We start from the raw sequence: 25,038 nt of genomic DNA on the forward strand, positions 1-25,038 counted from the left end.
GTATGTGGGACGTGGCCTCAGCATGGCCAGAGAAGCGGTACGTCGGTGCGCGCCCGGGATCTGAACCCGGGCCACCAGCAGCGGAGCGCGCACACTTAACCGCTAAGCCACGGGGCCGGCCTGTCTATCATTTTTGCAGAGAAAGTTTCACCAGCTGGTTTGAGAGAAGCAGGAGTTTAATATCCTTGCCAAGCTTCCCCTTACCTCATTTATCTTAAAAAACAAAAGTCCTAACAAGCAAACTATGATTGCCTAAAACAAAACTAGCAAGGCACAGATGAATGTGGAAATGATTATTAGGAGGCAAGAGGCAAATGTCACCAGTCTGTGCCATTACCTAAGCATCCTAGGTTGAGTAACCATTCTCTTGGGAAGGGGTAATGCTAACTTTATCAATAGGATTCCGCTGAAAATACAAAGAAAAACAATCACCGAGATACCATATATATTAAAAACACTTTGTTTCATTTTAGAGCTTACTGAACTTCAGTGGTGGATAGAGCTTGTTTTTGTTTTATGTGTTTTTGTAGTACAATTTAAAAATCTTATTCTTTTTAATAAATCTAGGAGCTGTCTCATCTTATGCACTGGAACTTAATTTGACAGATTCAGAAAAAGCCCTTTGCCTTTATGCAAAATGGCAGATGAATTTCACAATACGCTATAAGACTACAAATGAAACTTACGTAAGTATTTTTCTTTGAGTTTTATAGTAGGAATTTAATTCTCTTTTTTATTCTTTAAATACATTTCTACAAATAAGATTTCATATGTTAACTGACTTAACACTTAAATTCTTTGGGTTTTTTTTTAACATATACACTTGAAGGTATTCTGTTTAGTGTTGGAATGAATATTTTAATTCATTAGTTCTTTGGAGTTTTCTTGAAGTTGGTTTAGGGCAAATGACCTGAAGACTATATATGGTGTTCAGGTATAACTACTTCTGTAATATTTTTAACAGGTACTAACATCAAAGCTTACCCCTTTTTTATTATTTATTTATTTTGGTGAGGAAGATTTACTTCTGAGCTAACATCTATTGTCAATCTTCCTCTTTTTCTTTTTTTTTGCTTGAGGAAGATTCCCCCTGAGCTAACATCTGTGCCAGTCTTCCTCTATTTTGCATGTGGGATGCCGCCACAGCATGGCTGATGAGTGGTGTAGGTCCACACCTGGGATCGGAACCCGAGAACCTGGGCTGCCGAAGTGGAGCGTGTGGGACTCAACCACTATGCCACCGGGCTGGCCCCCTATTTGCCCCTTTTTTAAATAGCTTGCTATTAAAATCTCCTTTTTGGAAGGTATCCTCTCAATCCTTTTGTCTTCTTATTTTCCTTTAGTTAAGGTCTTGCCTGCTTACAACCTGATTTTTTAAAAAAATCAACTCGAGAAGTTCAGGCCCATTTTCCTTTTCCTTTTAGATATACATGAATTTGTCCAGAGGATTGGTATGTAGCTGGAGAATCTGAGACTGGTTTCCACAGCAAACCAAGCAAAGGGCAAGCTGGCCATGGGGGATGTGTGATGTAGGCTGAAGTGGCACCCCCTGCCTAAATGCTGGGTGCTCAGTACTGCCTGTTTGCTCCTTACCCCTGAACTTCTTTTTCTTTTAGAAAACTGTAACCATTTCAGACCTTGGCACTCCAACATACAATGGAAGTGTTTGTGGGGATAACCAGCATGGTTCCAGAATAGCGGTACAATTTGGACCTGGTTTTTCCTGGACTGTAAATTTCACGAAGGAGGTGTCTGCTTATTCAATTGACACCATCTCGTTTTCCTACAATACTGGTGATAACGCCACATTTCCTGATGCTGAAAAAAAAGGTAACCTTAAGAAATGGATTTGTGTTATGTTCTCTTGCTCTTTATTAATAATAAGAAAAATGTAAATAATTGAAAAAATCATCCTTATGAATGTCTGTCTTCCTAACTAGAATGGAAACCTCATGTCTTCGTATCCCCCTCACCCCATGTACAGCAGTGTTTGACACAGTGATGATAATTTGCTGTCATTGCTTGAGTGCTTTATTTTGTACCAGATCACACCCTAAGTATGTTACCAGCAGCATCTCACTTAATCCTTAACAGCAAGCCTGGGAAGTAGATATTATCTCAACTTTACAGGTAAAGGGAATGAGGCTTGATGAGATTAAATGGCTTTCCCAAAGGTCATACAAGCTAGTAAGTGGGTGAGTTGGTGTTTGAACCAAAGTCTGTTGAGCTACAGAGTTCATGCACTTTATTATTATTTGTTTCATTTCAATAGTGGGCACTGAACAAGTGTTGAGTATTCGAATGAGAAAACCCTTTACTAATGACTATTTTAAATGTGTACAAGTTCAGTCACCTGAGACCAGCAGCGATACTTCATCTTCAAATCTTTTTACCATTTAGATAGGATTTTGACTGAAAAGTTAATGATGATTAATTAAAGGTAAAATGACTGAAGTAAACATTTTCTGCTATTTTGAGACAATTTCAGGTCAAAATGAACTTGGGAAAGCATTGGCAATTAGGCCATTCTAGTAACTACTAGAACTGAAATGGGTATTAAAATATTTTGAAGGCATGGGTAATGGAGATTTCAGTTTTGTTAGGGCTATAATTCTCTTCTTTCTTCCCCCACCATTGAGATGGGGTTAACATGGTGTTTTTAGTAGCTCAGCATTTCTCACACATAGTATTTCATTCTGACCCCAGAAACACAGATATATGGGCTTCAGATGCCTAGACCTGGGGATAAATGACTCCTTTGGATTTATGGATGTCAAAAGATCATATTTATTTTTAAGACCCGGAAGTGAATGAGCTCATGTAATACTTGGGAGGTGTTGCAGACTGAAACTTGGAAATCAAATCCTAGTTTTCTTTTAACTTCTGTCTTAGTTTGAGAGGATAACTAAAGCAGGTTTGTTATTGCATATCTTATATGTTCAGCTTTGTGCCCTACATGCTTTTTTAGAACTAGTATGAGCTTTGCCCCTCACTTTCAAGGAGCTTAAAAACTAGTTGGAGACAAAGCAAAATTGTTTTCCTAAGTTATGGAAAAATTGGAAAGCATTGAGATCAGTGTAAATTTTTGTTGTTGTTGTTTGTGTTTGGGGTGGAGGGTTCATGAATCTTTTCTGGCAATGTGAGGGGAGCTCTAGACCCTCTCTCTCCAAGTACAGAGTAAACTTTGCATATGGTACGTAGTCCCTGAGCCCATCTGTGGATGCCTGTGGTTGAGAGTGCCTGATTTAAAAGTGTTCTCACGAGTGGTCTTCATTAGGAGCAGAGAGAAAGGAGAGGTCTGCGTGCGTTGGAGGAGTGAGAAAGTTTGGTAGAGAAGTAGGACCTGAGCTGAAACTTGGCTAATGGTAGAATTTGAGTAAGCAGAGAATTTTGAGCAGAATATTTCCAGCAGGGGGAAGCATAGTATGTGCAGCAGTAATTGGAGCGCTGCCTGATTAAAATAGAGGCAGTGCATGTAGCAGAAGGAAAATCAAGTTGGCTAGGTGCGGTAGGTCTAAATTATAAGGGGGCCTTGGAAGCCAAGAAAAGGCATTTAGCTTGATGGGGTAGGCACTAGGGAACCATTTAGGTTTTTAAGCAGGAGAATGATATAACAAAAGCATAGACAGAAGTTTATAAAGAATGTTCGGCAAGATGAATTTGGAAGTGAGGAGATGGCAGGCAGAGATGGCAGCCTAAGAGGCTGTTAAGAGTAATTAAGGGATGATGCAATGAGTGCCTGGACCAAGGGGGTAGCAGTAAAAGCAGGTGGAGTTTAATCTAACGGATCTGATGGAAAAACCATGGACTCTAAAATGTTAACACCTATCTCTCCCCTCTTTTATTTTAAACAAGGGAGAATGCAATTTTTTGTTACTAGCTTCTGTGTAATATTTGAAACTATTTGAAATTTAAAATGGCTTCTTAAGTGGACTGTTGATAAGTGTTTTTGAAATAATTTAGTGTTTTATTTTTAAGCATCTGATAGTTGAAGTGACTTTGAAGCTGCTGTTTTCTTTAAAAATTTTTTTTCGTGATTAAAATACAGAAAAGTAAAGAGAATAATGTAACAGACCCACATGTACCTATTACTCAGAATTAATGCCATTTTTTGCATATTTGCCTCATCTTTTTATTTATTTAAAGAAATAAAATCTTACAGATACACTTGAGGTTTCCTCTCTACCCACGCCCCACAGCCATTTTCCTCCCTGCCTGCAGAGAGGCAATTACTCTGACAAATTTGGGGTGTAGCCTTCCTGTCTACGTGTTTATATTTGACTAATATATATGTTCATCAGTAATATATAGTTTAAAATTATAGAATTTTATAGTGTAACTCCAAATGTGTACAACTTGTTTTTTTTTTTTACTCATTTGTTTTGAGGTCTATCTATATACAGCCAGTTCATATATCTCTTCACTTATGCTAACGGTGAGAACCAGTTCTGGAGAAAAATGCTATAGTTCATTGGTTAAAAAAAAATTTCCTTTGGCTGTCAGGGGGTGTCAAGACAGCGATGCTTGGCTGCCTTGCTTCATGATGGAGAGGCACAGAAGGCAGCCTATATTAAAGACCTTGAATACCTTCCTTCCTTGCTGCTTCTCCAGAAGAAACTAAGCCATTTGGGTGGATAAGTGTGATCATAGTCTTTGGAAGTTTCACTATAGGCATTATAATAAAAACTGTACAGAATGGCTATAACTTATTGCTTTCACATTCTGAAGATTTCCTGAAATGGAAGTCTTTAAATTCTATCCAGTAAGAGGTTACAAAAGCTCATTTTAGTGACTATAACTTACTTTGGGAAAGTAGCACAAAAATAAGGATTTACTATGAAATCCTTAATGAATCCATCTGGCTTCCTTGTTTGGTCACTAAGTCCTATTGATTCTACCTTAGATAGATATTTTCAGTTTGACCTGTTTGCTCTCTTCCTACTGCCCCTCACCATGTTAGTTTATTAGTTTAGGCAGTACCCGCCTCGCCTTTCACCTTAACCAGGTCATCAGCCTCGTAACTAGTTTCCTTCTTAAATGACTTTCCTTAAAAGTTTTCTCCCCTGCCTATCCTCTACAATTTGGCTGTCTTCCTTAAAATAAATTATATGTGTGATATTTATTTCCAGCTTTAAAAACTGAAGCTAGGGCTGGCCCCATGGCTTAGCGGTTAAGTGCGCGCGCTCTGCTACTGGCGGCCCGAGTTCGGATCCCAGGCACACACCGATGCACCGCTTCTCCGGCCATGCTGAGGCCGCGTCCCACATACAGCAACTAGAAGGATGTGCAACTATGACATACAGCTATCTACTGGGGCTTTGGGGGAAAAAAAAAGGGGGAGGATTGGCAATAGATGTTATCGCAGGGCTGATCTTCCTCAAAAAAAAAAAAAAAAAAAACTGAAGCTTAAAGCCCAACCTGTCCTCAGATCATAGAAGATGCTTCAAAGTGTGACCACCTGCAGCTCCTCTTTTCTTCCTAACCCCATCATGTCTTTCCTCTTCCTCCCCATGTTTCAGCCACAGTAAGCTTGTCATTCCCTGAACATGCTATGTCCTTTGTCACTTTGGAGATAGGATGGGGCAGACAGAAGAGAAGTCTAATATATATTTATATTATTACTTTTCTCCCACCTTCTTGGAAACAGCATTGTTAATCTTGTTTTACAGAAATTAAGACTATTGATGGCCATGTGGCATTGAAAATTCCATTGAATGACATCTTTAGATGCAATAGTTTATCAACTTTAGAAAATAAGGATGTTGTCCAGCACTATTGGGATGTTCATGTACAAGCTTTTGTCCAGAATGGCACACTGAGCACAAACGGTGGGTACTTAAAGTATACATTTCTATGCTTGGGTCCTGATTTAAGGTTAGAGTGTACCAGTGGCTTTAGTTGAAGTCGTTATCTGAAAGCATTTATATATTAAGACTTATTCATAGCTTACACTAGACTGTAAAGTTCTTATAAATAATAGCAGTTCGTATTCTTGTGGAACTTGCGATTTGAAGTTTGTGAGGTACATGTTGTGGAATGGTTTTTTCAAATGCTCTACCTATAATATTGTCAGCTGATAAAGCCCAATCTTTGAACAAATCCTCAAATAGCTTGATCACCAGTGCTTTCGCTTTTGATGATCTAAGACCAAAGCTTAGAAATTAGATTTCTGTGTTCTAATCTTGAATTTTATAAATTGATTTTGTAACTTATATATGACTTTATGGAAATGTAATAATTTCTTATTCACCAGTTCTGGAAAACTACCAACACTTTCTAAGAAGTAGGTGAAATGCCTATGATTTGCTGTAGGGGTAACACAAATAAAAGGTTCATTTGTATTTAAATACTTTAATGATATCTAAACCTTTTTCTGGTAAACACTATCTTTCCTTATAGTGGTTGTACGTGGGAAAGAAGAGGGCAGGCCTACATAGGGGCGAAATATTTTCAAAGATAAATCTCTGATTTTCACATCAGAGGCAGGTAAAGTTCTTTGGAAATAAAGGGAATTAAGGGTCTGGAAAGATGAATATGCGGCCATATGTGAGTAGATAAAGCATTTGTATGTGTCTGGAGCTTGTCTGCTGTGTCATAACTCTTAGAGAGATTGCCTGCATATGAAGTAGCAGTTTGAGAACCTCTGCCTCATCTAGTTGAAAACGTACTATCAAGGTATTCCCTTCCCCTAATATAACCCTTTTGAACTTCTATTGTAAGAATTTTTTTGCTCTTCCCTGGCCTTATGATTTAAGGAAAAATCTACTTTATTTTGTCCTTTGTGTGTTTATTTTAGAGTATCTGTGTGAGAAAGATAACACTTCAACCACAGCGGCGCCCATCGTTCCCACCACTGTGCCATCTTCTACTACAACGCCATCTTCTACTACAACACCATCTCCTACTACGACACCATCTCCTACTACAACGCCATCTGCTACTGCAACACCATCTCCAAAGGGAAAACCAGACGTTGGATCCTATTGGGTTAAAAATGGCAGTGATACTTGTCTTCTGGCTACCATGGGGCTGCAGCTGAACATCACTCACGATAAGGTATAGTTGTCTATTTTTAGTGATACATTCTTTTTGTATCTCCTTTCAAATACGATATATCCTACCTTTAGTCCAAGAGTAGTGTTACAAGAACGATTCCATTTTAAATGGAGATTTGACGTTGACTTGTTGCTGTTTGATTAGTTTGGAGTTACTATAGCCATGAAGAGTTAATGTCGCTGTCAAGGTGTTGTCTTGGCCAGCAGGAAACCTAGCAGTTTAAGGGACTCTTTGGGGTTTAGACTCTATTTACCATCAGTAGATCATAGTACAAACAGTTGATCTTTATTTCAGTCAGTTTAAAATATAACTCCTTTACACTTTTATCTGCAATGCATTGTAGGTTGATGTAGGGAACAGTGCAGCTGTTTCTCCAGCGATTTGATGACTGGAATCATGTAGATATGCTCAAGTACACATGGCACATCTAGTTGCAATGTTCCACTGAGGCTACAGAGGGCGTGCCAATGAAGAAATCCTATTTCCAGAGTCCTGCGACTTAAACAAGCTAGACAGATGGCTCTTTAGCTCCATAAAAACTGTGTGTTTTCATCTGGCTCTTTACTGAGGAAGCTTCCCTCTTGTTTTTCTTTTTTTTCTAAGTCATTTGAGTCCTAGCTTGAGGGCCTGTGCCAACTTTTTTTTTGAAAGTTAGACACCATAAACTTAAGTATCCAGACCAAAAAAAGATTTTTTGTTCTCCACTGAACTTGGTCTTATTAGAGTGTAAGGTTTTGCTGTAGACTTTTATGATTAATCTGTACCTTTCCTCCCTATTCTTCCCCTAAAGGTTGCTTCGGTTATTAACATCAACCCCAATGCAACTGGTTTCAGTGGCAGCTGCCATCCTCAAACTGCTCTACTTCGGCTGAACAGCAGCAGCATTAAGTATCTTGACTTTGTCTTTGCTGTGGTGAGTAACAGATTTTTCTCAAATTGGGTTCATTCTCTTAGAACACATCTGAAAGTCTAAATAGGTGTGTGTGTGTATGTGTTGGGGGAATTATTTAGCTCTACTTTCCACTTCAACACTACTTAATTATAAAATGTAGTCCATTGATGCCTGTTAATATCTCAGGGTCACCTCAGTGGGCTGTGGGCTGGACTCTTGCATTAATGTTCACCAAAAGTGGCTATTCTGTTGTTATATAGACCTTAGCGTAGGAAAAATAATTAACCCACGTCAAAAAAACTGTCTGATATATCCGTATAGATATATGTAATAATAAAGTGTATGTGTGTATATATATATAAAGTATATATATAAAAGATATAAAGTAATTTCTATAATATTTTTCTCTATTATTGGTTAGAAAACTCTCATGTTTGTCTCCTATAATACTTTAGGCTTTTTGGAGGCTATGCTATTTGTAATCATATCAGTAATAATAATAGCTAACATTTATTGAGTACTTGCTGTGTACAGGGCTCTGTATAAGTTCTTTACATGCATTAATTTGTTAAATCAGGGTAGTTTATAATGGCGTCATTCAGGTTTTTGTTGTTCATGCCTGTATCAAGGGCTGAACCCTAAACAGAAGGTTCCAGGTTAAGTATACATATTCTACTTCTTGTAGCATAAATTAATCATCAGGAACCTTTATTTCCACCTTATCAGAAGCAATTATTGTTGCCATAATTTTCTGAGGGTGTGTGTGTGTGTACGTGTTAGAGCATATGGGAATGGGAAAGAGGGGATAGCTATTGGTGAAGGAAAATGTTGAACTACCAACAGTTCTCAAACTAAGAGTTATTGTTAAGTGGATAAAAACAGTTCTGCTTTTAAATCACATTACTGTTTCTAGGGATGGGAAGTAGTTATTTGTTTCATGTCTGAACTTGGTATCTTGAGTCTAAAGCCTTTTTTCTCCATGAAATGTATGCTGACTGAGGATTATATTAGGCAATTATGTTTTAGAAAGGTTTACAAAAATCTTCCCTTTTCCAGCATTTAAATCATTCCTATGTTAGAGTACATATATGACCAGTGAATTACTATTAAAAATGTCTAGTTAGGCTTATCCTCTCCACTGCGGTAAGAGCAGGCCTCCCCAGACATGTTCTCTTTTGAAGTTACCTCCTAGAGATTATATTATAGTCAGTAGGAATTAGGAAAGTAATATTTTAGGTTCATTCCCTTTTGAGTGGTTAAGTTTGGTGTTTCTAGCTGCAATAGGATCCCAAAAGGAGCATGGTTTCTCCTGACTCTCATGGGGGAAATATTTTATAATTACAATATTTAATTTTCCCAGCAGACTATTTTAAAATGTAATCCAAAATAGTGACATTTTAACCATGCTACAGGCACTTTGAAAACCCAAGAAACACCTGCAGTGTCACCAGAGTTCAGTGGGGCCCATCTCACCTTCGAGCCTGTCATGATAGATGCTTCTAAGGAGAATCTATTGAATTCGAGTGTGTTATGTGCAGAATGCTATGGTGAGATACAAAGAAAAAGGCCTGTATTCTTAAGGTGCCCACAGTTTAGTGGGAAAGATAGAAATATACAAATCATTACCGTTTTGTGGAAAGCCTTGAATGCTGTGCTCAAGGTTTTGAACTTGATTCTGTGGGCAGTTAGAGTACTGTGGAAGGTGCATACAAAGTAGGAAGAGTGCTAGACCAGAGGAAAATAGAAACTGCTATGGGAGTATCAAGGAGGGAGCAGTTAATTCTGGCTGGAGGAGAGTCAGGAAGGTTTAACAGAAGAGACGGCATTTGAGCTGGACCTTCAGGGATGGGGCAGATTTGTACATGTGGAGATAAGAGGAGTAAGTGGAAAAGTACAGGTTATCCCTAGATAGAGGAACACAACCAAGACCAGCTGGGAGAATGAGGCATGTGGCATGCTTAGTGAAAGATAAGTATGGAAAATTAGTTGGGACAAAATGTGGAGAGCCTTGAATGCCGAGCCAAGACATAGCCTAAGTGGAGGAGAGATGTGATGAGGTTGTCAAGTCCTCCTTTATGCTTCCCCCTGAAATTTCTCTGAGTCTGTCCCCTCGTTTTCATTCCCCACTGCCTTCGTGCTGATTCCAGCCTGCATTACCTCTTACCTGGACTGTTCACACAGCCTTCTAACTAGTCCCTCCTCTTCCTCCCCTCCCTTAATGTTCTGCATCGGTTTAATCTTCCTGAAGCACACAGCTCTTCCTCAAAAACCTTCACTGGGTCTGTTTGCCAACAAAATAGCATCTAAATTCTGTGGCAGGGTAGTTCAAGCCTCCTCCGCCCCCCATGCAGTATAGCCTGCCTCTCCAGTGTCTGGTTTCCTTCTTTCCTTCTTCACGAATCTCATGCTCCCCTCGCCCTCTTCCCTGTGTGCATCCAGTGAGATAGGAGAGTGTAGTCATAACCAGTACATAGGCTCTGCAGCCAGACTTCCTGGGTTCAAATCCCAGCTCACTGACTACTAACCATGTAGCCTTGGGGGAAGTTAGTTAACATCTCCGTGCTTCAATTACCCCATCTCAGATTGGGGTGTTGTGAGTATTCAATGCAGCCTTATATGTGAAGTTTTAAGAACAGTGCTTGGCACTTAGCAAGTTCTCCAATGCCGGCGTACTTGTGGTATGCTTATTTTATGCTTATTTTCTGACTACCTTTACTCATGTTGTTGCCTTCTCCAGTACTCTTTTCTGCTTGTTTCCTAATCGAATCCTACCCAGTTCTAATGGCCCGACCCTAAGCTTGTATTACTTTTGCTCCTCCGCTAGTTGGAAGTAATTTATCTCCTTTTAATTTTCATAACTTAGTACTTTCTTTTTTGTAATATGGTTATTTATTTGTGGGTTTATCTTGTTTTCCCTGGCAGATGGCAAACACCGTGGGGGTGGGATCTGAGTCCGGTTCATTTTGCTAGCTCCCTGGAGCACTAGATATGTTACCTTGTACATCCTCAGTGCTGAAATAATCAGAATGACTGGCTGATCAAATGAGTGCTTCAGAAAGGGAACAGCAGCGAAGGCGAGATTAGAGCTGGAGAAGCTGAAAGGCAGGGAGCCCAGTTACAAGGCTGTCCTGACCCAGGCTAGAGGTGGTGAGGGCTCCACAAGGGACAGGACGAATGAAATGGAGGGAATGGATTGCCGAGTGTCTAAGAACCACGGAACCACACCTCTGGTCCAAACATCGCAAACAAAATGCGGAGGAAAAGGGAGTCTGTCACATTTTGCATTCTCTTTACTTACTTGCAGTTTATTCTGCTGGCCCAGGTCTACTCTATGGTTTTATCTTCTGGGTAATAGTATTAGATTGCTTTTCTTCTGTGGATATTAACTGTGCCTGTAGACAGTTGTGATGTGTTGATTAACTGGAAGCTCTTTTTCAAACAGAAAAATGAAAACCGATTCTATCTGAAGGAAGTAAACATCAGCATGTCTTTGGCTAATGGCTCTGGTAAGCAAAGCATTGGCCTTGGGGAAAAAAGTGTGGGTTATGCTGAAAGAATAGAAACCATAATTGTCTTGCTACCAAATAGTGCCTTATTTAATGGAACAGAAGATTCCATGGGAAGATTGTACCTTGACCACAACTTAAAATCAGTAATTTAGAACTCTAAGGCACTTTTGCAGTATCCCATATTTTCAAAGTATGGTGGATAATGGTTAAGGGTGGGACTGACTTTTAGACTATAGAAATATCTGTAGAAAGATAAGGAATCTAGTGATCATAAGAATTGCTTTCTGTGGGTAGACCCTGTACCCTAAGCTCTCATACTTCACTGAAAAATCCTGAGGACTGTCCCACTTTTTATGTTGATAGGATAAGAAGTTACTAACGTGTTTCTTTTCTTTTAAAAGTTTTCAGCGTTGCAAATAACAACCTTAGCTACTGGGATGCCCCCCTGGGAAGTTCTTATATGTGCAACAAAGAGCAGACTGTTTCAGTGTCGGGAGCATTTCAGATAAATACCTTTGATCTGAGAGTTCAGCCTTTCAATGTGAAGGAAGCAAAGTATTCTACAGGTAAGAGTAAAAGCAAGTTTTATTAATAATTTATATTCTTATGTTGACTGATAGGTGGTTTTCCCTTTGAGTCTTGGCAATTTAAGCATTGAAATGTAGAAATATAAATTCACCTCTCGATGAATTCTCATAGTTTTGAGCAAGTTGTGTAACTCTGCATTTAGCTCATCATTTTGCTCAAACCAGATTTTTTGTGTGATCTGAAAACCATTTGCAACAAAGTTCTTATAAAAACTGATAGAAGCTTTGAGTGAGCTTTAAGGTAGAGCACTTCCCCTAGGTTTTAGTTTGTGAGAAGGATGGCGCTTGTAAGCAGCAGCTTTGGGCATCTTGCATCTGCTTTCTCGGGGCCATCTTCTTGCTGGAAACCTTTTCATACCCAAATAAAAGCAGTTTGGTCTTAGTTTGTTAAGACAAAAGATTGTGGTAGCAAAGCCTCAAATATGGTGAACTATGTTTTGGCCAGCTGATTGATCTGGAGTTTTAAAAAGCATGTGCCAGTGTGAGTGAGGCTTTTGAAGATCTACTCAGGGCTAATGGTGGTATTTATCAGATTTTTAATGAAACCTTTGTGAAGGGCTCATTACAGGGTGTTTAGACGAATATGAAAGATGCATTTGGCATTACAAGATTAAAATTTGCATGAAGAAAAAAGAAGTACATAAAATACCTTAATTGACTTGTCCTTTTAAACCGATTACTTAAAATTGAGGGTTTGTGGATCACAGCTCTGCCGAGCAGAGCTATTCCAGTCATCCACATCCTTTTTAACAATTCTATGGTTTGGAAGGAAATGTGGAAGCTGTATTTAAAAGTGAATATACTGTGAGCCATTCAACTGCTTTTGCAGTAATGCTGAATACCTAGCCTGACTAGGGTTAGGCCAAAATAAACTGGGCTCTTCATGCTACCATTCTTGGGACTGGAGAGGTCAATCACACTTGAAATTTTTTTTCAAGAATTCATTTTCCCTTTTGTCAGTTTTGCTTATGTACTTCCATTATTTTTATCCTTTAATAGTTTTATTTTTAAGTCTTTATCTAGCTTCCCTATGTCATTACCCTAATTTTAGGCCCAGATTTGTGTTTCGAATTTAAAATTATTTGCACTGTAATATCAGCTCAAGCCTGTTGTCAGCTGTAATAGAGATGAGCTGTGTTCTTTCTCTAATTTGAAACCTTGGTTTTTATGGACATAGAATTAAAAATGTCACTCAAAGAAGTATACAGCATTTAAAACTGATAATGAATGCATAATTTATTTGTGGAGCTAGGTTCTTGAATGTGGGTACCTATAAATACAACACACTGGTAATACTTGACTGTATAGGAGGAGGAAATAGACTTGTAGTAAGGTAAAAGAGTGTTGATGGGATTTCACTGTATCAGACTACTCTCTACAAATAGAAACAAATAGCCCCTATGGGCTGCCAGCCCCAACCAGATTGATAAATGTGGTAAACACACTCAAATTAGTAAGAGGTCCCAGTTTCTTGACTTTTGCAGCCACGAAAATCATATACTCTTAAGTCAGGGATCTGCAAACTTTCTGTGTCAAGTCCCAGATAGTAAGTGTTGTAGGTTTGGAGGCCATATGGTCTCTGTCACAACTATTCAACTCTGCTGTTGTAGCACGAAAACAGCTATAGGCAATAAACAAATGAGTGTGGCTGTGTTCCAATAAAACTTTATTTATGGATACTGAAAGTTGAATTTCATATAATTCTCATGTGTCACAAAATATTCTTCTTTCTTTTTTTTTTTTCCAACCATTCAAAAATGTTTAAAAGCCATTTTTAGCTCTTGGGCCAGATTTGGCCCATGGGCTATAGTTTGTCGATCTCTGCTCTACAGGACTTCAGAGCCAGCCTGGCTGTTCTGACCCCGTGATTAAACCTTCCTAATCTGTTCCCAGTTTCCCAAAAGACATTCACTCTACTACTAAGAGGCTAATCTGTCTAGATTAACTCTCTTCATTTCTAATAAAGTAATACTCCTATTTTGGAAAGGACTTGGAATATAAACAAAGAAACACATATACACATGTATGTGTTTAGTCATAGATATAAATGAGTATATATGTATTCATATATATGAATATCTATGTATACGCACACATACATGAATGAAAGGACAAATAAGTTTTAGGATTTTAATTCTAGAATAATCCATAGTTTTCTGTAGCTTTATCATTAAAATACAGTCATGCGCTACGTAACAACGTTTCAATCAATGATGGCCCACACATATGACAGGGGTCCCATAAGATTAGCACCATATAGCCTAGGTGTGTAGTAGGCTATACCATCTAGGTTTGTGTAAGTGCACTCTGTGATGTTCGCACAATGACAAAATCACCTAACAATGCATTTCTCAGAATGTATCCCTGTTGTTAAGTGACGCATGACCGTATACCTGTCTTAATTACTTAAAGTTGATCTTGTAAGAACATTTCTGACTTTTGAATCAACATCTTTTACTTTTGGACATTCTTTTTTGATTATACTCATTATTTGTTACACACTTTTTCTCACCTACAGCCCAAGAGTGTTCGCTGGATGATGACACCATTCTAATACCAATTCTAGTTGGTGCTGGTCTTTCAGGCTTGATTATCGTTATAGTGATTGCTTACCTAATTGGCAGAAGAAAAAGTTATGCTGGATATCAGACTCTGTAACACTAATCCATATGTGGTCTTTGTTACAAAACAATAAAGCAAGTACAAGTTCCAACATGCAATACTGTTCACTTTAAGGTATATTTAGTTGCAGTTCTGATCTTAGAATGGGTGGTATGGGGGATTTCGAACTTAAGTAAAAACACCCCAAAAACTATAAACTACAAATTAGTCACGTGATTTTGGTTTCCCCTACCAAGGAATTGAAAACTGTTATTTCTATAGCAAAAGGCATGTGCAAAATCACCTGGATTATAGGTTCTATTTTATTGTCTTGAATTAGTATTTCAGTGCTTTCACTTTAGGTATTCTGACTAGAAATAAACAGTTTAGGAAAAACAGTTTTTGAAAAGAGATTTTTTTTTCCCTGCATGTAGTCGACTTGAGACAACAAATTCTACAGTGGATTAGTACTTGCTCCTTTTGCCTTTTTTTTGTGATTTTGTTTGCAGGTTAACTTAGCTGCTTTGCACCGCTGCATATTTGACCTATGAGAGATATGCCAGTAGGTTGAACAGGGTCTAGTATTATTATGTTCTTAGCAATGAGTGCTTTCTAATGCCTTTTCAATATATTTGTATTCAGCATGGCTATAATGACAAAAGATACAAAAAAGCTTTTTAAGTTTTAGAATAGGTGTTAATCTTATTGTTTAATCCTTTTGGAAAAAACTGGATATTTCACTCTTAAATTGCAAGACACAAGACTATTCCAACTGGGCATTTCAATCCATTTTCTAGGTGCTTTAGAGATAATTGCTAGGCAGTGCCAATTTGGGGTGTTAGTTCTTTGTACCCGTAAATTGGCCTCTACATGCAGGGCTAAAATTAATGTAGGTTTCTCTTTAGCCTTCCAATATCCTTGTTGGTGGCAGTATGTTTTATTCTTTCCTTTTCCTTAAAGAAGAAATGCCAGTATGTCCTGGAACCTAAAGAAGTGCACTTAGACTTATAAAGTAACTTGCACCTAACCCGAAAGTCTCGGTCTTCTCTTAGTCCATTAAAAAGTTGTTCTTTGTTTGCATTGATTGCTACAACATTTACTAATTTGGCTTTCACGTTTAAATGGTTCTGTGCTAATCAAAACTTATGTTATTATTGTTCATTATGGTAGAATCATTATTAATTCATGTATTTTGTGTTCAGTTTTGTGCTCTGGGGAGATGCACCAATTGTCCATTTACCGTGCACCACCTAGTGTTTATATGAGAAAGCAAAACATTTCAGCTTGACAGTTAACACATCAAGTATTTCTTGCTGCTTCTAGATCTTTTTTTTATTGGAATGGCTGACCAAATATTAAAAAATTGTTAATATGCAGCCATATATGGAAAGTTCCTGTGTTTTTTCATGTGGGAGATTATGTACCCCTCCCCATTCACTAGAAAATGAGATATCTGGGTTCCTCAATATTATTGATGTTGAATTAATTTGGTAGATTAGCTATACACACACACAGAGGCAATTGCATGTTAGCACATGTATGTCTATAACTGTCTTTTTTGTGTGTGTGTGAGGAAGATCGGCCCTGAGCTAACATCTGCCAATCCTCCTCTTTTTGCTGAGGAAGACTGGCCCTGGGCTAACATCCATGCCCATCTTCCTCTACTTTATATGGGATGCCGCCACAGCATGGCTTGCCAAGCAGTACATCGGTGCGCGCCTGGGATCCAAACCGGCGAACCCCGGGCCCCTGCAGCTGAGTGTGCACACTTAACCGCTTGCGCCACTGGGCTGGCCCCTGTCTATAACTATCTTTCGAGTTATATTGGCGTGATAAATATTTTCTCCCACTTAAATTTGCTCTCTGTTTAGAGTAGCCTGAAAATCTTACTGGCTCAGAATCAGACTCCTGACTAGTCTTTCTCTTAAAGCTACATTGAGCTGCATTGCCAGCTTAAGGAACTTTTTAAAGAGTAAATATAAATCTAATTTTTAAAAATTATTTTTTATTTAAATAGTGTTTTAATGTATTGACCTTATAAAAATGGATAATGCTTATAAGAACATGGATCTTAGATATTTCTCATGAGTCAAAACAAAGCAGTTTTTTTTAAAAATAAAAATTGGAAGCACAAGTGGGTGGCACTGACTTTACGCTGTTAATGTTTCTAAAAGTTTCTACATTTAGATTACGTACCTGATTCATATTAAAATACCTCTAGCACTGTTTTATAGAAAATCTGACTTCATTGAATATTTTTGTATTTTACATGGGCCAGTTTATGTACTGTTATTTACACTATTATTTCCTATAGCCACATGTTCTTTGTACCTTTTGTAGTTTTATTTGTTTTAGTGGATTTACGCCTTGATAATCTAACATTCTATTTGGTTCTGGGTGTTTTTCATGTTTTAGCATTTGTATAAAGAAACTGGTCCATGTAAATACTTTTCTATGTTTCTTTTTCAAATGTTTAAACCACTAGTTGATGTATGGTATTTCTCTTTAGATTTTTGCCTGTTCATTTGCTCAACATATTGCTTCTAAAACAAACAATAAAGATTCTTTTATTTCTTAAGGAAATTTGCTCACATTTTTTCCCGTTGGTTAAAGTCAAGCTTTTGTATACTACATAATGGCAGTTTCTTCCAAAAGGAGAAACATTAAAAATTCTTAGAAGTAGAACTAAATTATTTCCAAAATGTTCTGTCTATTACTGTCTGGAAGAGTGGTTCCATACATAGGTCTCTACTGATGCCGGGCTGGCTACAGAATAAGAATCTCACCTGGGAAGCTTGTTATACAAATTCAGATTCCAGGCTCCATTCCTAGAGGATTTAACTTAGCAGGTCTGGGATGAAGCGTGTGTGTGTGTGTGTGTGTGTGTGTGTGTGTGTGTAAGCAAGCTCCCCAGCTGAATCTGATGTGTAGCCAATTAGGGAACCAGTGATCTAGACTATTTATTTCATTGTAAAAGCTTCAGAGTATCTCTTTGTATACTTTTCTCAATTCCTAAACTGAGGCTAATATATAGTATCTATACATAGCAGCTATATATTGCAGCCATACAAACCGAGCTATTGATCTGAACCTAAATAGGATTGTGGCAATCTCTCTCTCAGATCACCCTAAAATACTTGAACCTTCCGATTTCCAAGTACTTCCCAGTCACCTTAGTATATCACACAAAAAGAACTTAGCAACCTGGCTAATAACTTTCCTCTGGATTACCCAGTTAAGCCATGTGACTGCCAGTAAATCATCACAGCTCCCAACTCTGGTACTAGCTGCCATGTGACTTGGGTCAAGCTGCTTAACTTCTGGGGCCTCGGTTTCTTCATCTGGGACCGAAAGTCCTTAAAATCCTGTTGCTCTTATTTCTTTGAGTGATAGTTTCCATTTCAATGAATATATGAGTATTTTTAGAAGGAATCTGATAAGCTGCTTGTCATGTATCAAGAACATACTTTACATACAGTGTAAAAACGCACCATCTGAAGTTTCTTCCATTTTTCAGGAGGAATTCTTATAAGACTCATATTTTTAAGATTATAGCATTTTGTCTCCGTTTATTTAGGTAGATAATGTTAAATTGACTTGGGTTCATCTCTCTCCCCCTCATCTGCTTATGTTTTACACTGGTAGCTAACTTTCTGCATCAATAATTACCATATCTTGTTTTTGAAACTAGTACAGAAATGTTTGGGTGATACTGAGTAGCTTGAAGTATCTTTTCAGGTTCATGTGATATTCTTCAAACGGTTTGACTATAGATCTAAAAGGTATGTAATATATAATAAGTAAGATGTCACATAAGAATGTGATTCTTAATGCTGATTTCTTCCAAAGAGAGATTTTGACACAACTGGTTAAGAGGAGTTTGTTTTATATTTTGTTATAAATGTATCTCTCAGCTTTACAACTCACACTGAAAATTGTACTTGAAAAATTTCTGAACTAATAGAAAATTGAAGATGAACAGTATTTTTTAATCTACATGAAACTTTTCATTGAAATTTCAATGGCCATGAAACTTATCTTTAAAAATCTTCACTGCTTCTGTGACTATTAAACTCTTCCACAAATACACTTTTCCTTTCTCCAGAAATATTTTCAATATGGTCTCGAGTGTACATTAGGCAAATAGATCAAAATATAGAATAAGATTTCTTTTCTTCAGGATATGATCCTATTAATAGGATCATATTTTACCTAGTAAATACATATTTTACCAAAAATACATGTTACCAAAATTTTCTGTTACCTAAAGAATTTTTAAAGGTTGAATTCATAAAATCAATAGTGATTATAAATTAATATTTCACATACTAATTGAGAGCATTTTAAGTAAGTGACAGCATCTCAAAAGATCTTTGTATTAGAATTGCCTTTTTCATCTACTCTGGGAATATTTGTCTTACATGAAAGCCTTATTGGCAGTATTTATGAAAGTCGTTTTAGTACTGGGTCAAATACCCAATTTGGGAAAGAGAGGACTATGAATATGTTGCCAGAATAAGAAATTAATCTGCTAATGAATTTTTTAAAAACCAAGTTATATTAAATCCAAGGCATAATACTTTATGGTACATGTCACATAATAGTTTATATGCTGGGTGGTAATTTGGGAAATTGAAAGGGAGGAGCTAACTGGGTGCTCTTAACATCATATGTTCACAAGTCACCTCTGGCAGCCTCAGCGATCTGGATCCTTAACAGAACCAAGGAGCAAATAAAAAAGATCATTGAGCTGGCAGCCAAAGTCAATGTCATAAAGTCTGTAAACTCCAGGATTGCATCTTGTTCCCAGTTATTGCCCTAGAGGCTAGCAAAAGCCTGGCACATTCATAAATGCAAGCACAATCAGAAGTGCCTTGCAGCCTATTCATTCTTATTTTTGACATAATTCTAATAAGCTTAATTATCTGATTTGTCAATCCCTGGTAGATTGCAAGCTAGGAGGAGAACTAGGACAATAAGAAGGAAGGAAATGGAAAATAGTGAGAAGTGGTGGTTCAACACCCTGGCCTCCTACTTCCCTCTCTGCAGTTGTATCTCCATCTGCACCATTCCTTCCTCCTCTCGTCTCAGGAGGTTTTCTTTTCCTAGTCGATGCTTCTGGAATCCCATTTTTCCTACCTCCTAGGAGACCTTGTACCATTCAACATCTCCAGCATATAAAATGCTCGTGGATCTTTCCCTCATCCTATAAACATATTTAAGTTTCTTACACCTTGAAGATACCTTTTCTTGACCCTATGTCCCCCTTCTAGCAACCTCCATATTGTCCTCTCTTCTAAACTTATCATAGTGAGTATTGTATGTTCCCCATCCCATGTTCTTGATCTAACTAATTACTTCCCATTCACTCTTAAACCTGCAGCACTTTGACTTATACCCCCCTGCAACCCTCCATATTGCTGGATCCAATGGACGTTTCTCAGACTTCTTTAATATTTTACACTGTTCTCCCATGCTAATTGAAACTGTTTTCTACTTTGGCTTCTGTGGCATCATATTCTACCTGCCTTTTCTACTTCTTTTTCCTGCTCCTTTATCCCTCAAATGTTGGTGTTCCCAAGGATTTTGTCTCTGGTCCTCTTTTTATCCTATTTGCCCTTGCTAAGAAATATCTTTGTCCCTTGTTTTAACTACCACTTAGGTTCCTCGACCACCTGGTTGGGACACAGGCATCTTAAACTCAGCAGATCCAAAACTGAACTTCTCTCTCTTCCACATATCCCTCTCTACTCTCCCCACACACATAAAAATAAAAAAAAATTAAATGAAAAACCAACCGCCACACACAAACATAACTACAAACAACTGAAGTGAACACATTTCTCCTGTATTCCCCATCATGATGAATGGCACCAGCATCTACATAATCACTCAAGCGTGGAATTGGAAACCATTCTATTATCTCCTCTTACCACACTGCCTACATCCATTTGATCAATTTTTGCCTTCTAATTGGATCTCTAGTCCGTCGCTTCTTTTTTTTTTTTTGATTTGTCACATCACCTTCCACATTTATTTATTTATTTTTTTTGGCTCTTAATTTTTTGTTTATTGCAGTAACATTGGCTTATAACATTGTAAAAATTTCAGGTGTACATCATTATACTTCTATTTCTGCATAGATTACATCATGTTCACCACCAAAATACTAATTACAACCCATCACCACACACATGTACCGAATTATCCCTTTGACCCTCCTCCCTCCCCCCTTCCCCTCTGGTAACCACCAATCCAATCTCTGTCCCTATGTGTTTGTATCTGTGCTTCTTTAACCCAGTTCAGGACCATATTATTGGCCATCTGGCCTCTAGCAATAGAGCTGCCTCCAGTCTTCCATCTGCCGTAACTTCTGAAATTAATATCCTGCTTAAAATCCTGCTGCATTTTTTTTTTTTTTTGCCATCAGTATAAGGCCAAACTACCTAGAGCATACAATGCCTTTGTGAACTGGTCCTAGTACCCTTTTTCTGCTTCTTTTCCAGCCAAGAGTGTCTCCTTATCCATTGTTCTGGCTATGCCAACCTGCTTGCATTTCCCCTGAAGTGCCGTGTTTTCTTATCCTTCATATTTTTATCTGTGCTGTTTTCTATATCTGGAATGGCCTTCCCCCCATTACCTGCATGGTTAATTCCTACTCATTCTTTTCTTTTTTTTTTGTTTGAGGAAGATCAGCCCTGAGCTAACATCCATGCTAATCCTCATCTCTCTTTTTTTTTTTTTTGCTGAGGAAGACCAGCTCTGAGCTAACATCTATTGCCAATCCTCCTCCTTTTTTTTTTTTTTTTCCCAAAGCCCCGGTAGATAGTTGTATGTCATAGTTGCACATCCTTCTAGTTGCTGTATGTGGGACGTGGCCTCAGCATGGCTGGAGAAGCGGTGCGTCGGTGCACGCCCGGGATCCGAACCCGGGCCACCAGTAGCGGAGCGTGTGCACTTAACCGCTAAGCCATGGGGCCGGCTCCCCACTCATTCTTAAAAACTCAGCTCCAGCGTCACCTCTTGTGTAACAAAGCTGAGTTGAGTGTGCCTCTGAAACACTTCCATGACACTTTGCGTGTTGCCTGCCCCTATTATGGTACATTTTGAAATTATAACCACTGATTTTCTTGTCTGACTCTCACACTAGACTGAACATTTGAGGGAAACAGTTATGCAGTCAGGGCCAGTTTATGTCTTTTCCCTCTACTAAATGACCCCAGATAGCTACGCATTGAGTTCTTACGTCTGCTTTGTATAGTTGTTCGTTTTTTACATTTCATTAATATTTCATGGTCTTCAGTGTTCCAGGCACTGTGCTTCTTCAACGTCATAAGCTTACCTCTGAAAGCTCATGGCCTGATCATCAAGGAAAGGCTAATTATTTTTATCCATTATCTTCTGTTTAAGAAATCTGGGAAGCATGTGATCATTTAATATGTCTTTCATCTAAAATGACTGCATTTTTGGGGGGTTACTTAAAAGTGTATGATTTGGTTATTTGCAAAATCACTTTTGTGGAACATCTCATTTGCTGGTCATGAATGCCAGTGACTTGTTACCTTGGTGTAAAAAACAAATATGTGTGTTGGAAAGTGCTGTCATTTTAACTTAAAATTTACAGATTTTACATTTTGTCACTGTTTCTGTTCTCAATTGTCCTTTCTCCACATCTAGCTCAAGACTGCAGTGCAGATGACGACAACTTCCTTGTGCCCATAGCGGTGGGAGCAGCCCTGGCAGGAGTACTTATTCTAGTGTTGCTGGCTTACTTTATTGGTCTCAAGCGCCATCACGCTGGATATGAGCAATTTTAGAACCTGCAATCTGATTGATCATATAAAAATACATGTACATAACAAGGTTTTCTTGCCTCTTGGCTTTGAAACACTTCGCTCTTTAAGATTGATATGTTGAAACTTTAATTCTTAAATCAGTCCCAGCATTTTGAGATAAGTCTTTGCTAATAAAAACTTTGATCAACTGAAAATAAAAAAATCTTGTATTTACTGGTCCTGAAGGCAAACTTGTTAGAAAGAACATCGGTGCACAATGTTTTAAGGTCTATATTAAGAAGCTTTGGCCAAATTTTGATCCTAACCTCAGATGCCTTAAACTTATTAATGTGGCCATTATGAGAATAAAATAGGTAGCTGTTTCTTAATGGAATTAATAAATATTGTTTCACTACCGGTGTTCTGTTTCAATGTATAAGAACTGTCCTGATTTAAACTCATCCCTGTGCCTTTGCATATAGTTCATTAAATAAATCTTGATGTGGCATAAATGCCCATCAGATACACTCAGACTTGGTTTTCAGTTGAATGTGCTCAGGACCATCAGCATTTTTTAGGTTTTGTGACTTTTGCTGATACCTTTGAGTTCAAGCTAAGGATGAAGTCAGTATCTCAGGCTTGTGATTTTTTCCTAGGTTAAAAAACAGACCCAAGAGGACACAACAGAACTTAAACTGGCTTCAGAATTAGAGTTTAAAAAAAAATATTTCTTTTTCAGCAATATAGACTGAAGAGATTCAAGCATATTTAACCACTTGCCTTTTTTTTCCTTGTGTTTTTCTCTTCTTTAGATGCCTGATTAGCACTGAAAGATAGAAATAGTCTATGAACTAATTAGGACAGATTGTGTTGTGTTTCTCTACCTCATCTTGTTGATCTCTAGAGCATTAAAATCTATTTAGTGTTGTCATCAGACAGGTACTTATGAAATGTAAGCTAACAGCAATCTCAGAAGGGAGGCAGTGAAGCATAGCAACTAGCCTCTTGCTTCTTCAAAACGGCCCCTGTGGGGCAGAGCATAGATAGGGGTGTAGAGAGAAGCTGTTGGCATTAAAATGAACTAGATCAGCCCCTGTTGAAGCATACTCCATGTTATAAGTGCGGCACACATATATTGAATGTATAACAGACATATAAGAAGGAAGCTTAATAGACTTGAGAAGACGTTCACACTGAAGTGATTATTTTGTTAATTCATTCTATGTGTATACTGTTTTTTTCAGAATTTCTGTAACTCACTGATTGCAGGATCTTGGTACCCAGCCATCAGTCTCTGAAGGCTTTCACTAAAATATATAAATCCTTTCAACAAAGGCTAACGTCGTCACTGAAATTCGTATTATATACTCGGAACCTTAGCAACTGTTAGCAACTATATTTCTATTTTTATGAATGACAGAAGTGCAAGGGGAGGAAAAAATAAAATTAGAAGAAAATGCAAGTTACTATTCAATCATAAATTACAACAAATAGCACATTTTGTTAATTGCATTAGACTTATACTGGAAAGGACCCTAAAGATTATTTACTCTAACCCCATAATTTTACAGAAAGGGGAGTGACTTCACTGAGGTTATGTATCTAGTAGGCAACAAAACCATTATTAGCATTTTGATAAAAATTGTCCCAATGAAATCTAGTTACTCACTGGTAAAACTAGTTTAACTTGAAATTATGAGTCAGAATTGCACACTTTGAGCTTCTGTACTAACTACTTTCAATAAATAACACATGATACCAACTTCGTTTGCTTAAGTATTCTTTAAAGTACTGAATATTGACTTTTGCAATAATACTACACTGAGACACTCCTATTTTGATCTCTTTGCTACTCCAAAACCTAAACCTCCTAGGATGGGATCACAAACATGGGAGGAAAAGAGAAGGGAATGAACACTTGTTGACTACCTGATGTGCATCAAATGCTTTAGAAATATAATTGTATTTAATCCTCAAATACCTTATAATATAGGTATTATTATCCCCCTTTTAACAGATGAGGAAAGTGAAGCCTAGTTTAAATAACTTGACCAAGGTCCTTTAGCCAATAATTGAAGGAGTCAAGATTCAAACTCTGTTCTGTCTGAATCCATAGCTCAGAGTCTGCACTGCACACACTGCCCTCCTGGTGGTCCAGTGGAATGGACTGCGATGTATTGGATTCTGCTATTGTTCTTCCAGGCCACTGCTCAGCTACAAATGATTATATATGACCTGGTAGCTACCTAATGCCTGAGTGAAAAAAAATTATACTACATTTTCTGGATCCTAAGTCCTTTTTAACTTAAATTTTATTACTCATACAGAATTCTTATTTATATTTTAATGATAGTTGCGGCAAGAGAGAGAGGGAGTGGGGAAGTATGCAGGCAGTGGTTGTAAGTGTAGATGATAGATAGCTCTTTTCCACGGTGCCATTAGACAAGCACAGTTCTGTGTTTTGGACACTTTCCTGTTCTTCCCTTAACTTCTGTTTTTTGTACTGAGGAATTAGGTGTGATTTGAGATGAAGTGATATTGAGAGATATAGGAGAATCAGTTGCTTAGAAATATTTGGGTGGATATAGAGAAAATAAGAAAATCGGGGTAATGCTACA

At 37.8% G+C, this 25,038-nt stretch overlaps 1 protein-coding gene across 3 annotated transcripts in view; it reads left to right on the top strand.

Moving 5' to 3' along the window:
- The window catches only part of LAMP2 (lysosome associated membrane protein 2), a 35,376-nt gene that overhangs the window by 9,834 nt on the left and 504 nt on the right, over positions 1-25,038 (top strand). The window contains exons 2-9 of one of the 3 annotated variants that reach the window (XM_087426679.1): positions 568-686; positions 1,617-1,830; positions 5,670-5,828; positions 6,797-7,056; positions 7,847-7,969; positions 11,391-11,454; positions 11,859-12,017; positions 14,557-17,228. In XM_087426679.1, coding sequence (XP_087282805.1) covers positions 568-686; positions 1,617-1,830; positions 5,670-5,828; positions 6,797-7,056; positions 7,847-7,969; positions 11,391-11,454; positions 11,859-12,017; positions 14,557-14,702 — 1,244 coding nt within the window. In that variant the 3' untranslated portion in view covers positions 14,703-17,228. Of the gene's footprint in view, positions 1-567; positions 687-1,616; positions 1,831-5,669; positions 5,829-6,796; positions 7,057-7,846; positions 7,970-11,390; positions 11,455-11,858; positions 12,024-14,556; positions 17,229-22,322; positions 22,836-25,038 lie in introns of those variants that run through there. The other 2 variants (XM_004437333.3, XM_087426678.1) reach the window with 2 other exon arrangements.

The sequence above is a fragment of the Ceratotherium simum genome, chromosome X (assembly GCF_057802395.1).
Source record: "Ceratotherium simum simum isolate JZ-2026a chromosome X, ASM5780239v1, whole genome shotgun sequence".
In the NCBI taxonomy this organism is placed as follows: Eukaryota; Metazoa; Chordata; class Mammalia; order Perissodactyla; family Rhinocerotidae; genus Ceratotherium; species Ceratotherium simum.